General features: G+C 36.0%; 2 protein-coding genes and 1 long non-coding RNA gene across 3 annotated transcripts in view; 2 read left to right on the top strand and 1 right to left on the bottom strand.

Annotated features, from left to right (window-relative positions):
- The window catches only part of LOC126605710 (uncharacterized), a 93,899-nt gene that overhangs the window by 27,964 nt on the left and 52,575 nt on the right, over window positions 1-13,360 (bottom strand). The window lies entirely within an intron of this gene.
- Window positions 2,788-4,665, top strand: LOC126605691 (aldehyde oxidase GLOX1-like). Its single transcript, XM_050273120.1, has one exon. It carries the CDS (start codon window positions 2,850-2,852, stop codon window positions 4,461-4,463), a length of 1,614 nt encoding a protein of 537 aa, XP_050129077.1. The 5' UTR covers window positions 2,788-2,849; the 3' UTR covers window positions 4,464-4,665.
- Window positions 9,661-11,387, top strand: LOC126605692 (aldehyde oxidase GLOX1-like). Its single transcript, XM_050273121.1, has one exon. The coding sequence runs from the start codon at window positions 9,708-9,710 to the stop codon at window positions 11,316-11,318; it is 1,611 nt and encodes a 536-aa protein (XP_050129078.1). The 5' UTR covers window positions 9,661-9,707; the 3' UTR covers window positions 11,319-11,387.

Raw genomic sequence — 13,360 nt, 5'->3', positions numbered from 1 at the left:
TTTTTTGTGATTTTGAAGAATGTACCCATGTTTTGATACAATAATTTTTTTGGTTAATTTTGATGAATGTACCCATGTTTATACACACACACACAATAGTATATTTATATTTTAATATTTTTAATCCCACAAATTATGGTTTTTTATTTAAAATCTCATTTATATAAACAACTAAAATTTCTAATTTTTAATTTAAAAAATATAGTAACGTACATATAAATAAATTATCACATTAATTTCAGGAACCTAGATTAAAAATTAAAAATCAACAAGGTTTCAATGAAAGAATATTCATGGTTATGAACCGCATCCAAAGTCTCACCAATTTTCAAAGCGAAAGCAAAGTGGAAGCAACCAAAAGAGGAAAATTAAACAATATGAATTAATGTTGACTTTTACTTTTGTGCAACAACAACATCCAAGTCTTATCCCACTAAATAGAGTTGGTCGTATAAATTCTACAATGTCATTACGCTCAATTTTGCGCCAAGTCATCCGTTAGGTTGAATTTTATTTATACAATCATGAAAATTTATTTTATAACATTCAAACAATATGTACAGTATAAGTTGAGATGTGAGAGGATTGAAGGTCTATGGTTGTCATGGTTACCATGCAATGTTGAGAAATATATAAGTTTAATGATCATGCATGTCGCAAACGTTTTAGGGTTTTTCCTGGTCCTCTATCTTTCACCAGAAAAATATTTCTAATTGCATTATATATTTTTGGTCCCTCCAACAGCAATGGTTTGGTTTTGGTCTCCTGCTGGTAAAGCAAAATGCATGGGTGGTTATGGCATCTGGTGCTTATAGGTTCATGAATATATATGAAAGATTTGACTCGCATATTTTGGTGCTTATAGGTTCATGAATTATATATTTTTGGTCCCTCCAACAGAAAAATATTTCTAATTGCATTAAACATTCCTTTTGCAGGTTCATGAATTAAGAGCTTAATTTAATTTGAATGGATAATCCGCCGTTTAATCAAATTGATTGGTTGACGTACACATTTCATTAATTATATGTTAGGGCTCATTTCAGACTGTTTAGATAAAAACTAATTAAGCGCTTAACTTAATATTCATGAGCGATTCAAAAGTGTTTTTACGAGAAAAAACCGTTAAAGTTTTTATTAGAATTCAAGTGTTTTAACAATTCATTAGCACTTTTAAGTTTTTCTGTAAGTATCATAATCATTTGAAGTTTTCAGAAACCGGTTTTAATTAGCTCTTCTCTGTAAGCAACACCTAAACAGATTTTTAGCCCCTTCGAAAACTACAAACACAAAGAAGAAGATATGATTGGCAAACAACAAAACTAGGTAAATGTTGACCAAAAGGACGAGTAAATGTGAGGAAGCTTTAACTAATTAAGGAATGTCAACGATATATATAAAATACATATACGAATACGCATGGTGTATATGTAGAATAACAAGACGTGCTGTATTTTTCTATTTTCCATTGCCCGAACATTTGATAACAAATATAGAAAAATACATTATAAATTTAGTTGAAGAATGCATCTGTCTAAACCAAACCGTATCAAAGACATTCTGTTTGAGCCCCATCAACCGTATACATAATTATCCAAGTACACGAAAGAATATCTCATTTAGTAACAAATATAGAAAAGAGATCATGACCTGACTTGTTCACATGTTTCTAACTGAATTAATCTATTCTAACACAAAATTTGAAAACCATGTAATCATACATATCGAACAGATCAATGGTTATAATGTTAACAAGTAATACTCTCATAATCTATCTTCAGTTCGTTTGATTCGAATCACGTCATCATGTTGGGAGAAATAATTCAGACTGAGAATCCCGCATCAATAATTTGAGAAACCAAATTACAACTTATAATACATGGTACAATACCTAATTACATCGAAACATCTAGGATAAACCCTCGAAGTTTTCAAGCATGGTTGGGGAGCTAGGTTTGACCAAAATAGGGCGTTAGATTAATGGAATGTAACATATACATGTCAACCATGTCCTGTTAACTACCTCAACCATAGATGAATTGGAACCTTGCAATATAATTATGTTGCAAGATTTTACAATTAATATAGACCAAATGTCAAGAAACTTAAAAGAAATGCAATGGATATAACCAAATAATTTATATCTACTATAATTTTATACGCGTTGATTTCGTTCCTTTATGTAGTAAAATTGGGCAGGGATTATGACCAATCTGTACAATCGGAAAGTTATAATTTAAGTATCAGATTTGTTATTATCATGAGAGTCAAATTTAAGGTATCTTACTTATGCATAAGGAAACTGTTATTAACACTCCAAAAATCTCATTCTACACTTCTCATAAGTGTATTTTTCTTTCTAATTATGAAAAGTTTGAAGTGCCAAATGAGATTTTTGGAGTGCTAATAACGATTCTCATTCATAAATAAGATATATTGTATTAAATTATAATGCTAATGACACATGCCAAATTTAAGACATCTTACTTACCCATCATCAAGAAGAATACCACTCAATATAGTGCTAATTAATGAAATATATACTTGTTGATTAGAGGAGCACTCCCATATTTATTAGTTAGTTCCATGCACGATCAAGAGGCCGCGTCCAATTCACTAACAATTTTCATGAAAATAATCTAATGTCGTTCAGGTATTTATATTAAATATAAATATGTATATTCATTTAGTTATTTAATTAGGACGAAATTAACATGTGGGTAGCTCGAAACCCTACTATTTAAGGAGGGCCAGGTCGAGACTTGAGACAGACAGAAACCACAGAGCTAGCTAATTAAGCACAGCTAAAGCACAAATTAAGCAAGCAAAATCCAAAAAGGAAAGAAAGAATGAAGCCAATTGCTAGTCTCTTTCTTTCATTACTGTTGTTAATAATATTTCATGGGTTCTCTCGGACGACCCACGCTGCCGGTGGCAATTGGCAACTGTTGGCAACTATTGGCGTTTCCGCCATGCACATGCAACTCTTCAAAAATGACCGCATTGTCCTGTTCGACCGCACCGACTTCGGCAAATCCAACTTGTCCTTGCCCAACGGTAATTGTGTCAACAACGACTGCACCGCCCACTCTGCCGAGTTCGTCGTCCAGACCAAAGCCTTCCGCCCCCTCACGGTTTTATCTGACGTCTGGTGCTCCTCCGGCTCCATGGCCCCCAACGGAAACTTAATCCAAAGTGGAGGCTTCAATATCGGAGAACGCCGCGTTAGAGTTTTCCAGCCCTGCACGGGTTGTGATTGGACGGAGATTGTAGACGGATTGGCCGTTCGCCGGTGGTACGCCACCAATCACGTTCTGCCCGATGGACGCCAGATTATCATTGGCGGCACGAAGCAGTTCAACTACGAGTTTTATCCCAAGACCGAGTCTACAAGCAATGCCTACAGCTTGCCGTTCCTTTCGCAGACCAATGACCCTGGCGAAGAAAACAATCTCTACCCTTTTGTTTTTCTCAACCCTGATGGCAACTTATTTATTTTCGCCAACAATCGAGCTATTTTGTTGGATTACATGAAGAACGTCGTGGTTAAAACCTACCCACAAATACCGGGTGGTGACCCGAGGTGTTACCCTAGCTCGGGTTCAGCCGTGTTGCTCCCGTTAAAAAACTTGACGGCTCCATCTGTTGAGGCTGAGGTTTTGGTTTGCGGTGGAGCTCCAAAAGGGTCATTTGCCCAGGCAAATAAGGGTATTTTTGTGGAAGCTCTAAACACATGCGCTCGGATCAAAATAACGGACCCTAATCCACAGTGGATTGTTGAAACCATGCCCCAAGCCAGAGTCATGGGTGACATGATATTGCTTCCAGACAGCACTGTTTTACTCATCAATGGTGCATCGTCTGGGGTAGCGGGATGGGAAATCGGGCGTAATCCAGTTCTCAATCCAGTTGTGTACCGACCTGATAATGCAGTCGGGTCACGGTTCGAACAGCAAAACCCCACCACCATACCGCGAATGTATCATTCCTCAGCTTTATTAGTACGCGATGGTAGAGTGGTCGTTGGAGGTAGTAACCCCCATGATAAATACCAGTTGGGCAGTAACGTGCTTTTCCCAACAGAATTCAGATTGGAGGCATTTAGCCCTGAGTATCTCGACGCTAAGTACGCAGATTTGCGTCCTACAATCCTCACACCCCTAAACCAAGCCAAAATTCATTACGGAATAAAATTGACCATTCAGTTCTCGCTTACGGGCACGCTAGCAATGAACTCAGTGTCCGTGACAATGGTGGCACCGCCTTTTAGCACACATTCATTCTCCATGAATCAAAGGTTGCTGGTTCTTGGTGCAGAGAACGTACAACAGGTAGGGCCAACAACGTATCAAGCTCAAGTGACAACGCCGCCTTCAGGAAATCTTGCGCCTTCCGGATATTACATTTTGTATGTGGTTCATCAACAAATTCCAAGCGAGGGCATCTTTGTTCAAATTTACTGAGAAACGTGGAGGTACACTTTACAGTGTGTAGAGTTGCTTCCTCCGATTCGGTTTTATTTCATTTCATTTCCAAAAAGAGAAACATGATTGATTATCAGTTTGAAAAAAAAAATCTTCATGTACCCAGAGATCAAGCTAGCTAAGAGGCTAACTTGTCACATGTAATTTCGATCACAATTTGCAAGTTGTACTTTCAATTTTCTTTCGTATGTTGTCTTCTTTTCTTTTTTTCTTCCGGAATTGTAAAGTTTTATATGTGAACTGATGAATAAAATTGAACTTTTGACACTAAAGTATACGTGGCATCACTTGGAAAAATTAATAAAGTCTTCAAATCTTCATTCTTACACAGCTGCACAATTCTAACGAAAATTCAATCAACTTTCGCAGGTTTGTCTTGCAAAACTGGAATGTATTTGGCTTTGTATGAAATTGAAATTTGAGCACAATATCCTCAGCCTCTTAGCATTCTCCTCCAATCGGCCTTGTGTCAAAACTTGTCCGATAAGTCAATTTATCATCTAAAACCTCCTAAGTGAGCATATTAGCTGCAATTGAAAAAAAAAAATAATAAGGCTTTTTTTAAACTAACTCCTTAACAAATAATGCACTTATCAGGCACTAGTGCATAATCATTTATTACTTGCACACTTATTGGTATTTGCAAGTTGTACTTTCAATTTTCTTTTGTAATTTTTTTCTTTTGTATAGTTTGTATCATTACATGGTAACTTAGATAAGAGTTTGTAAGTTTGTAGCACTAGATGTTTTACAACTCCCGCCTTTGGACAATATTAATTAGAGGCATTTATCGGATGTTGAAATTGAACTAACAGGTTTCCATTTTGTCGCTATATGATATTTAAGATAGAATGTGTTTATAAACAATGATTTATCGTATGTGCGACATGAGTCAGTTACCTAGAATTTATCGTGCGACATGAATAATGTGCAAAATCATTTATTTTTGGTACAAAACTACGTAGATTTCGGAACTCCTATAACAAACAAGCAATGCTTTGAATGTGAGAATGTGAGGACAATGTCTCATAACAGTGAAGGACTAAATCATGCAACGGCTTATAAGAGGTTGATATATTTCTCATATTACCAATTCGTTTTATAGTATAACCTCAACTTTCTTCATGATTTCAGATGCTTAGAACAGAATATCCTACGTGTAAAATCCAACGATCACACGTGTTGCTCGTTTTCTTTGAACCTCAAGTTTCTTTTGAACTTAAAAGAGAGAAAGTAAAAGTTTTTGTTTTGTCAGTCACAAATTGTTTATGTGTCGTTGCCAAATATTTGAATTAACAGTCTTGAAACGCCTTTTGGAAACACCCACTCGGAGAAACTCCATATGAACAAGTCATGCATATTGGATGCAAAATTCAAACACGATTGGAATCTGCCAATCGTCTCCAGTAATTAATTAATGTTAATTACTTCATCAAGTTGAACCTTGTTGCTTGTGGCTTGTGGAAATAGAGTGCCTACCTAACTACTTTTCTAGTTAATCTCTAATCCTTCTAATCCTTCTTCTTAATTAATGACCTATATTCTTCTGACCAAAAGCAAAGTGAATCAAACAAAAAGTGAAGAGAAAATAATCTTATTGACTTAATTTCAATAATAGAAACTAATAATTTATTATTATAAACTTCAACGTCGTGTAGAATACAATAATATATTCTTACTGTGAAAACGATGAAACTAGCTGATCAGCTGAGAAGACTGGATATGTCTATGGTCCTGGTTATCAAAGTGGAAAAAAAATCAAGTCTAAATTATATGTTGGAAACGTTTTGTTTATTAATTAGTATATCAATATCTTTAATTTTATTTTCGGTTTGAGGGGTTGGACTAAACTCAACAAACCAAAACTCTAAACAGTAATTAACATTCCTGGATAATTAAGCTTTATTCTCTGCTCTATCAAAAGCATATTCTCAACAGCATGAAAACAAAACTTTATTCTCCTCTCTCAGTAAATATAAATTCGCATTGCCAATTCTTGTCAAGAAAGTCTTTGCAGGTATTGATTAGGCTAAACAAAGAGTGAGAAGACCAACAATATATTGATTGGTACATAGCTAGATAATTAAGCTATGTCATTTTAAAAGCGTTTAATTTTCTAAGTCCTTCCTCAAATACTATTGCTTCCATTATATTTTTGTCTCTCCAACAGCAATGGTTTTGTCTCCTTGCATCAAAGGTCTGACTAGTAGTCTAGTACAGTTTGGTGGTTCTGTCTACTTGCAAGCACGCATGGCTGCTAATCATTCTTCAGAGTCATGAATTAAGAGCTTAATTTAAATTCCAGATATAATAAGTGAGGAAACTTTCACGATGCTCTCGAACTATTTAAGAATATTCTTCGACCAAAACAGAAAATAAAGGTACTAAGAATTTTCACACACAGAATGTTACAAAGCTACAGCACACACACACACACACACACACGATACATACGATTACGCATGGTGGATATATATTGAATAATACTGAGTCTCAGTCTGAGACGTGCCGACCATTTGAGATGATAATGTTAAAACTAGCCTGGTCGATTTTCAATTATTGTGAGAATAAGATCGGAATGAAGTACATTATAAACTTATTGGAAGAATGTATGTGCGTGACCAACCGTATCAAAGACATTCTGATTGATCTTCCTCAACCGTATATATGCATATAAAATCATCAAAATAAACTAAGGAATATATCTAATCTAATAACAGTAAAGGATTAATGGATAATGATTTGACTTTGTCATGTTTTTCTAATTAATTAATATAATATGTATATATTTCATTTACTGTCACATTCGTTTCTCTATAAAAATGTTGGAAAATGGATCTGAGAATTTGTCAAAAAATACCCAATACTAGATAATTATGATATGAAGCTTAAAAAAGTTTATATTGAGTATTATTTCATTATGAATTGAAGCTTAAAAAAAGTTTATGTTTGAATGCAAGAAATAGTTATGCACACAAATCTGTACAAAATTGAGAAGAAGAAAACTAGATAATCGCTTTCTTTCTTTAATCATATAATTTGTTCAGAATCATAACCTGATGCTAAATATAAAATATTGATCAAGTAAATTAGTCTGTACTCAATATTATTTTTTTTAAATGATAATAAGTTAAATTATTAAATGTTAGAAGAAAATAATCGGTAGAGATCAAAACCGCACCGCTACTTAATCTTATTGTTACAGGACTCAAGTTACAGCCGCATGACTTCAAAATAAAATAAATTTACAGTACAGGACATAGGGCTCGTACTTCGGTATTTGGCTTTAGGAACAGGCGCTGCCGGCCCCAAGCTATACAAAAAAAAAACCTTAGATCGGCATTGTCGGCAGCAATTATAATTTATATGCCATGCATTATTGCGATTTCTCTTGTTTAATATTTGCAACATGTGCAGTCCATAGGAAGAGAGAGATCGACCCATCGATATATTATTATTAGGACGCAGTACATGTATATTAAAGCCAAAAGCCTCTTTATTTAGATAGGATTCGATTATGGCTGGCCGTTTATGCCCAAAGCCTCTTTCTTTGCACGTCTATATATTCAAAGCTTTTGCTTGGATGTTAAGGTATTTGTTAAATTGAAATATTAGTGAATACAAGAATGGCCTTTTCTGTCAGAAATAACTTAGATGATATGGGTATATGTTAGAAATTCAATATGTATTAGAAAGTTTTACATGCAATTGAAATTGTATTGATACTTGATTCCATTCCGATATTATAGAATTTCTTATCGTACAAGAGAACTCGTTGTATATATTTACAATGTATCAATGAAGTTCACAAGTTGCTGTGATATTCTTTTTCTATATGGTATGAGAGTGAGTTTTGTTTGGAATTGAATACTGAGTTTGTATTCTTTTTGGACCCTATTACTTGGTTTGTTCCAAGTGCATAGTACTCACGTGCTTATCTTTCCTTCCTTGATGCGGAAGTTCTCTTTACGTGTGTCCTAGTTAAAATATAGTTCTACGTGAGGATGCGTATTGAAAATTCCGCATCGGAGATTTGACAAAACAAATTACAATTTACATACAAATGATTTCATTTCTAATTATACGATCTTTTAAGATAAAACCTCACACCTCTTGAAGCTTCATGTGATTAAGTTGGAAACAATTAACATCGGTGCTAGACCGTTTTTCTTAAATTTTATCAATATGTCTTAGCATCCTGTATCGATAATATAACTCTTTGGTATCATAATTATAAGATTGACCTAACTAAAAATAAGAATAAGAATTATGAGAATATATAAGACGACAAAGCTTTGATCGCAGGGAGGTTTGACCTAGCTTTATATTTAGTTACTGGAATATAATATATATTGCTGTCACCTTGTCAACTCCCTCAGCCTTACATGTACTGGACAACCTTTGCATTATTATTAGGTTGCAAGATTTTACAATTAATACAGACCAAATGTCCAGAAAATAAAGAGAAGTGCAATGGATATCTACCAAATGGAATATTAGAGCCATGCATGACCAAGAGGGCTCACCAAATTGTATAAATTTTAATGATAAGAATCTAATTAATATTATCGTTCTGATCTTAGTAGTAACCTAACAAGAGCAGCTTCTGCAATGCACATTGAAATTTGCTTGCCAAAAATGAACGTATATAAACAAAAATTTCTAAATCATGCACAAATAATAACATCATCCAACTGGAAATTAAGAAGCTAATAATTAAAATTCGAAACATATAGTTCACTCTTCAAGACTATATTTAGATTTTTAACCCAAACAAGTAATCGTAAGTTCATATTTTGTCTCTAATTATAAATGTATGCATTAAACTGATTTTTTTTTTCATGTTTACATAGCATACGAACTAGAAATTAAAAAGACGAAACAAAGTTCATCAACCCAACGAAAGAATTAGATAAGATTAATTATAACTATCATATGAACAAGAAATTGATCAACCAACGAAAGAATAAACATTTAACAAATATAATTATAAAAATAAAAAGAAGAAGACCTAGTTAGCATTCCCATTGTGAATTGCTCTTCAACAGCAGTCCTTTTCACTTACCGGACAACTTGTCCCACAGGTATATAATATACGAATGGGTAGCTCAAACCCTAGTATTTAAGGAGCTCAAGGTAATGAGTTGAGACAGACCCACAAAGCTAAAAGCACAAATTAAGAGATTCAAAAAGACCACGTACGTAAGCAAAATCTAAGAAAGAATGAAGACAATTAGTCTCATTGATCTTTCACTTCTGCTGTTAACATTTAATTTCTCTGTTCTGACGGCCCACGCTGCCGGTGGCAAATGGCAAGTGTTGAAAAACGTTGGCATTTCCGCCATGCACATGCAGCTCTTCAAAAACGACCGCATCGTCATGTTCGACCGCACCGACTTCGGCAAATCCAACTTGTCGTTAGCCAATGGTAACTGTGTCAACAACGACTGCACCGCCCACTCCGCCGAGTTCGTCATCCAAACCAATGCCCTCCGCCCGCTCACGGTCTTGTCCGACGTCTGGTGCTCCTCCGGTTCAATGGACGCCTACGGAAACTTAATCCAAACCGGCGGCTTCAACAGTGGAGAGCGCCGCGTTAGAGTTTTCACGCCCTGCACGGGTTGTGATTGGAAAGAAACTGTGGACGGTTTAGCCGTTCGCCGTTGGTACGCCACTAATCATATGCTGCCCGATGGACGCGAGATTATCATTGGCGGCAGGGGGCAGTTCAACTATGAATTTTCTCCGAAGACCGAGTCTACAAGCAATGTCTACAGCTTGCCGTTCCTTTCGCAGACCAATGACCCTGGCCAAGAAAACAATCTATACCCTTTTGTTTTTCTCAACCCCGATGGCAACTTATTTATTTTCGCTAACAATCGAGCTATTTTGTTGGATTACGTGAAGAACGCCGTTGTCAAAACCTACCCGCAAATACCCGGCGGCGACCCGAGGTCTTACCCTAGCACGGGTTCAGCCGTGTTGCTGCCGTTAAAAAACTTGACGGCTCCAGCTGTTGAGGCTGAGGTTTTGGTTTGCGGTGGAGCTCCAAAAGGGTCTTTTTCCCAGGCAAATAAGGGTGTTTTTGTGGAAGCTCTAAACACATGCGCTCGGATCAAAATAACGGACCCTAATCCACAGTGGATTGTTGAAACCATGCCTCAAGCCAGGGTCATGGGTGACATGATATTGCTCCCTGACAGCACTGTTTTAATCATTAACGGTGCATCGTCTGGAGCTGCGGGTTGGGAAATCGGGCGTAATCCCGTTCTCAACCCAGTTGTGTACCGACCTGATAATGCAATCGGGTCACGGTTCGAACAACAAAACCCTACGACTATACCGCGAATGTACCATTCCTCAGCATTATTGGTACGTGACGGTAGAGTAGTCGTGGGAGGTAGTAACCCCCACGACAAATACCAGTTTGGCAGCAACGTGCTTTTCCCAACAGAATTGAGGTTAGAGGCATTTAGTCCTGAGTATCTCGATGCTAAATATGCGGATTTGCGTCCTACAATCATTGCGCCCCGAAACCAAGCCAAAATCCGTTATGGAAGAAAGTTAACCGTTCAATTCTCGCTTACGGGCAGGTTTGCAATGAATTCAGTGTCAGTGACGATGGTGGCTCCTCCATTTAGCACGCATTCATTCTCGATGAATCAAAGGTTGTTGGTTCTGGGTGCAGAGAACGCACATCAGGTAGGGCCAACAACGTATGAAGCTCATGTGACGACGCCACCTTCGGGAAATCTCGCGCCTTCCGGATACTACATTTTGTACGTGGTTCATCAGCAAATTCCAAGTGAGGGCATCTTTGTTAAAATTTACTGAGAAATTTGAAGGTACATTTTACAGTGTGTATAATATAAGGTACATTTTTTTTCGTTGACAAAAAAAAAAAAAAAAAAAAAAAAAAAAAAACTAGCTAAAAATGCTTACTTGTTACATGTAATATCGATCAAGTTGTACTTTCAATTTTCTTTTGTATTTTTTTTACCGAAATTGCGAAGTTTGTAACTTTGTATCTAAACTAATGAATAAAGTTGTCGTTCGTTATTTCCACAAAATTTTGGCGCCAGTGTTAGACCAATTTTGAGTCGTCAATTATTTTGTAAATGGAATTACTTAAGAGTCCAATAACTTGGCTTCCAAGTTAATTGATTCTCAAAGTGATTTGTGGTCTGTCTTACAGCCAGTGCATAATCATATATTATTTACAAAGATGTGGTATATGCAAATCTTCAATTAGCATGGGTCCGTATTAATGCTAATATAAGTATTGTTCTTCGTGTTATTGTCGGTCTTTTTCCTGGACCTAATTTTGTTTGCAGTGTAATGCTGTTTCTTATTCCACTGGTTGTAACTTGTAAGCTAATGGTCTCTGCATCAGAAGACGCAATGGTGGCACTTTGGGATCTCTCCTCCTCTAACTTGAAACGATATCGCCCTTATGGTACTGTACTATTGTGGTCCTAGGATGAAATAAGTTTGTGGACGTTGGGCTGGATTCTGAACCTATCGGGGTCGGTTGCTTCCACGGAATAGGGCTTCAGTTGGTATTACTATTAGCAGTAGCAGAGATATAATACTGATGATCAAGGGATAATGAGAAGCTTTTGATGGGATAAGAGAGTATCAAGTGAGTGAGAGGTCTATATAATCCAATAGAAGAACATCGATGATCAGTATTATTATCATTTAATGATCATTATATAGTTGTAGTCAATTAAATCATGGAAACTCGAAATTGTGGTATGCTTAGATTTATGGCTGCATGTTTGTAACTAAACACAACAGATCCAAACTCACAGTGAATGATGTGGACATGTACATGGGGTTTGGTCCTTACATCGAATGGCATCGGCAAGATATGCCACGGTGTCCCCGACCAGAGGTGCCAAATTCTTGGACGTGGTGGGCAGGTTGTTGTTGCTTGAAAGCTATTAACTGGATCTTAGTGGATGATAAAAGAGTCCACATTCTTGATTATTTAGTGTGACCAACATCACACTCGAACTAAATTTTGAATCTTCTTGAATGGCTACTTACATCCTTTGGATTCTGAATTCTCATAAGCTGAACCTCTCTATCATGACTTTAGGTTTCCATTATTTCGCCTGGCATTGCTGGTTTGCTACGATATTTCAGAGATAAAATATTTATGCTAATTGGTGAGTACTAATAATGGGTGTGACACTAGTTGTTCTCTGGAATTAGATGGCTTAATGATTTTGGGTTTGTAATATTTGAACCATGTGGTGTCCTATTTTTCGGGTACAAAACCATTTGGTATTTTTAACTCAGATAACGAAACAAGCAATGCTTTGAGGTCCTTATGAGTATGACCATAGTCTGAAATATCGACGAAATATCGAGGATATTTCGGTTTTTTCAAATTACGGATATTTCGGAACATATCCATGTACATATCGTACAAATATCGATAATATCGAAAAATATCGATGTCAATAATTTCGCTCTCACTTCAGCAATATTTTGTCAAAATATCGGTGTAATATCGCTAAAATATCGAAAATATCGATGTAAAGGAGGGAAAAAAAAAAGAAAAGAAGAAAAAAAGGGAAAAAAGGGAGGAAATTTTTTTTTCGAATTACGGATATTTCGGAACATATCCATGTACATATCGTACAAATATCGACAATATCGACGATAATATCGGAAAATATCGATGTCAATAATTTCGCTCACACTTCAGCAATATTTTGTAAAAATATCGGTGTAATATTGCTAAAATATCGAAAATATCGATGTAAAGGAGGGAAAAAAAAGAAAAGAAGAAAAAAAGGGAAAAAAGGGAGGAAAAAAAACAGAAATGGGATTTGAACTCCTCTGATTTTACTCCTCCAACACCG

This window comes from Malus sylvestris, chromosome 15 (genome assembly GCF_916048215.2).
Source record: "Malus sylvestris chromosome 15, drMalSylv7.2, whole genome shotgun sequence".
NCBI lineage: Eukaryota > Viridiplantae > Streptophyta > Magnoliopsida > Rosales > Rosaceae > Malus > Malus sylvestris.
This window is presented reverse-complemented; position numbering and strand designations above follow the sequence as displayed.

Coding starts and splice junctions, on each gene's coding strand:
- LOC126605691 (XM_050273120.1), top strand. CDS start 2,850: ATGAAGCCAATTGCTAGTCTCTTTCTTTCATTACTGTTGTTAATAATA.
- LOC126605692 (XM_050273121.1), top strand. CDS start 9,708: ATGAAGACAATTAGTCTCATTGATCTTTCACTTCTGCTGTTAACATTT.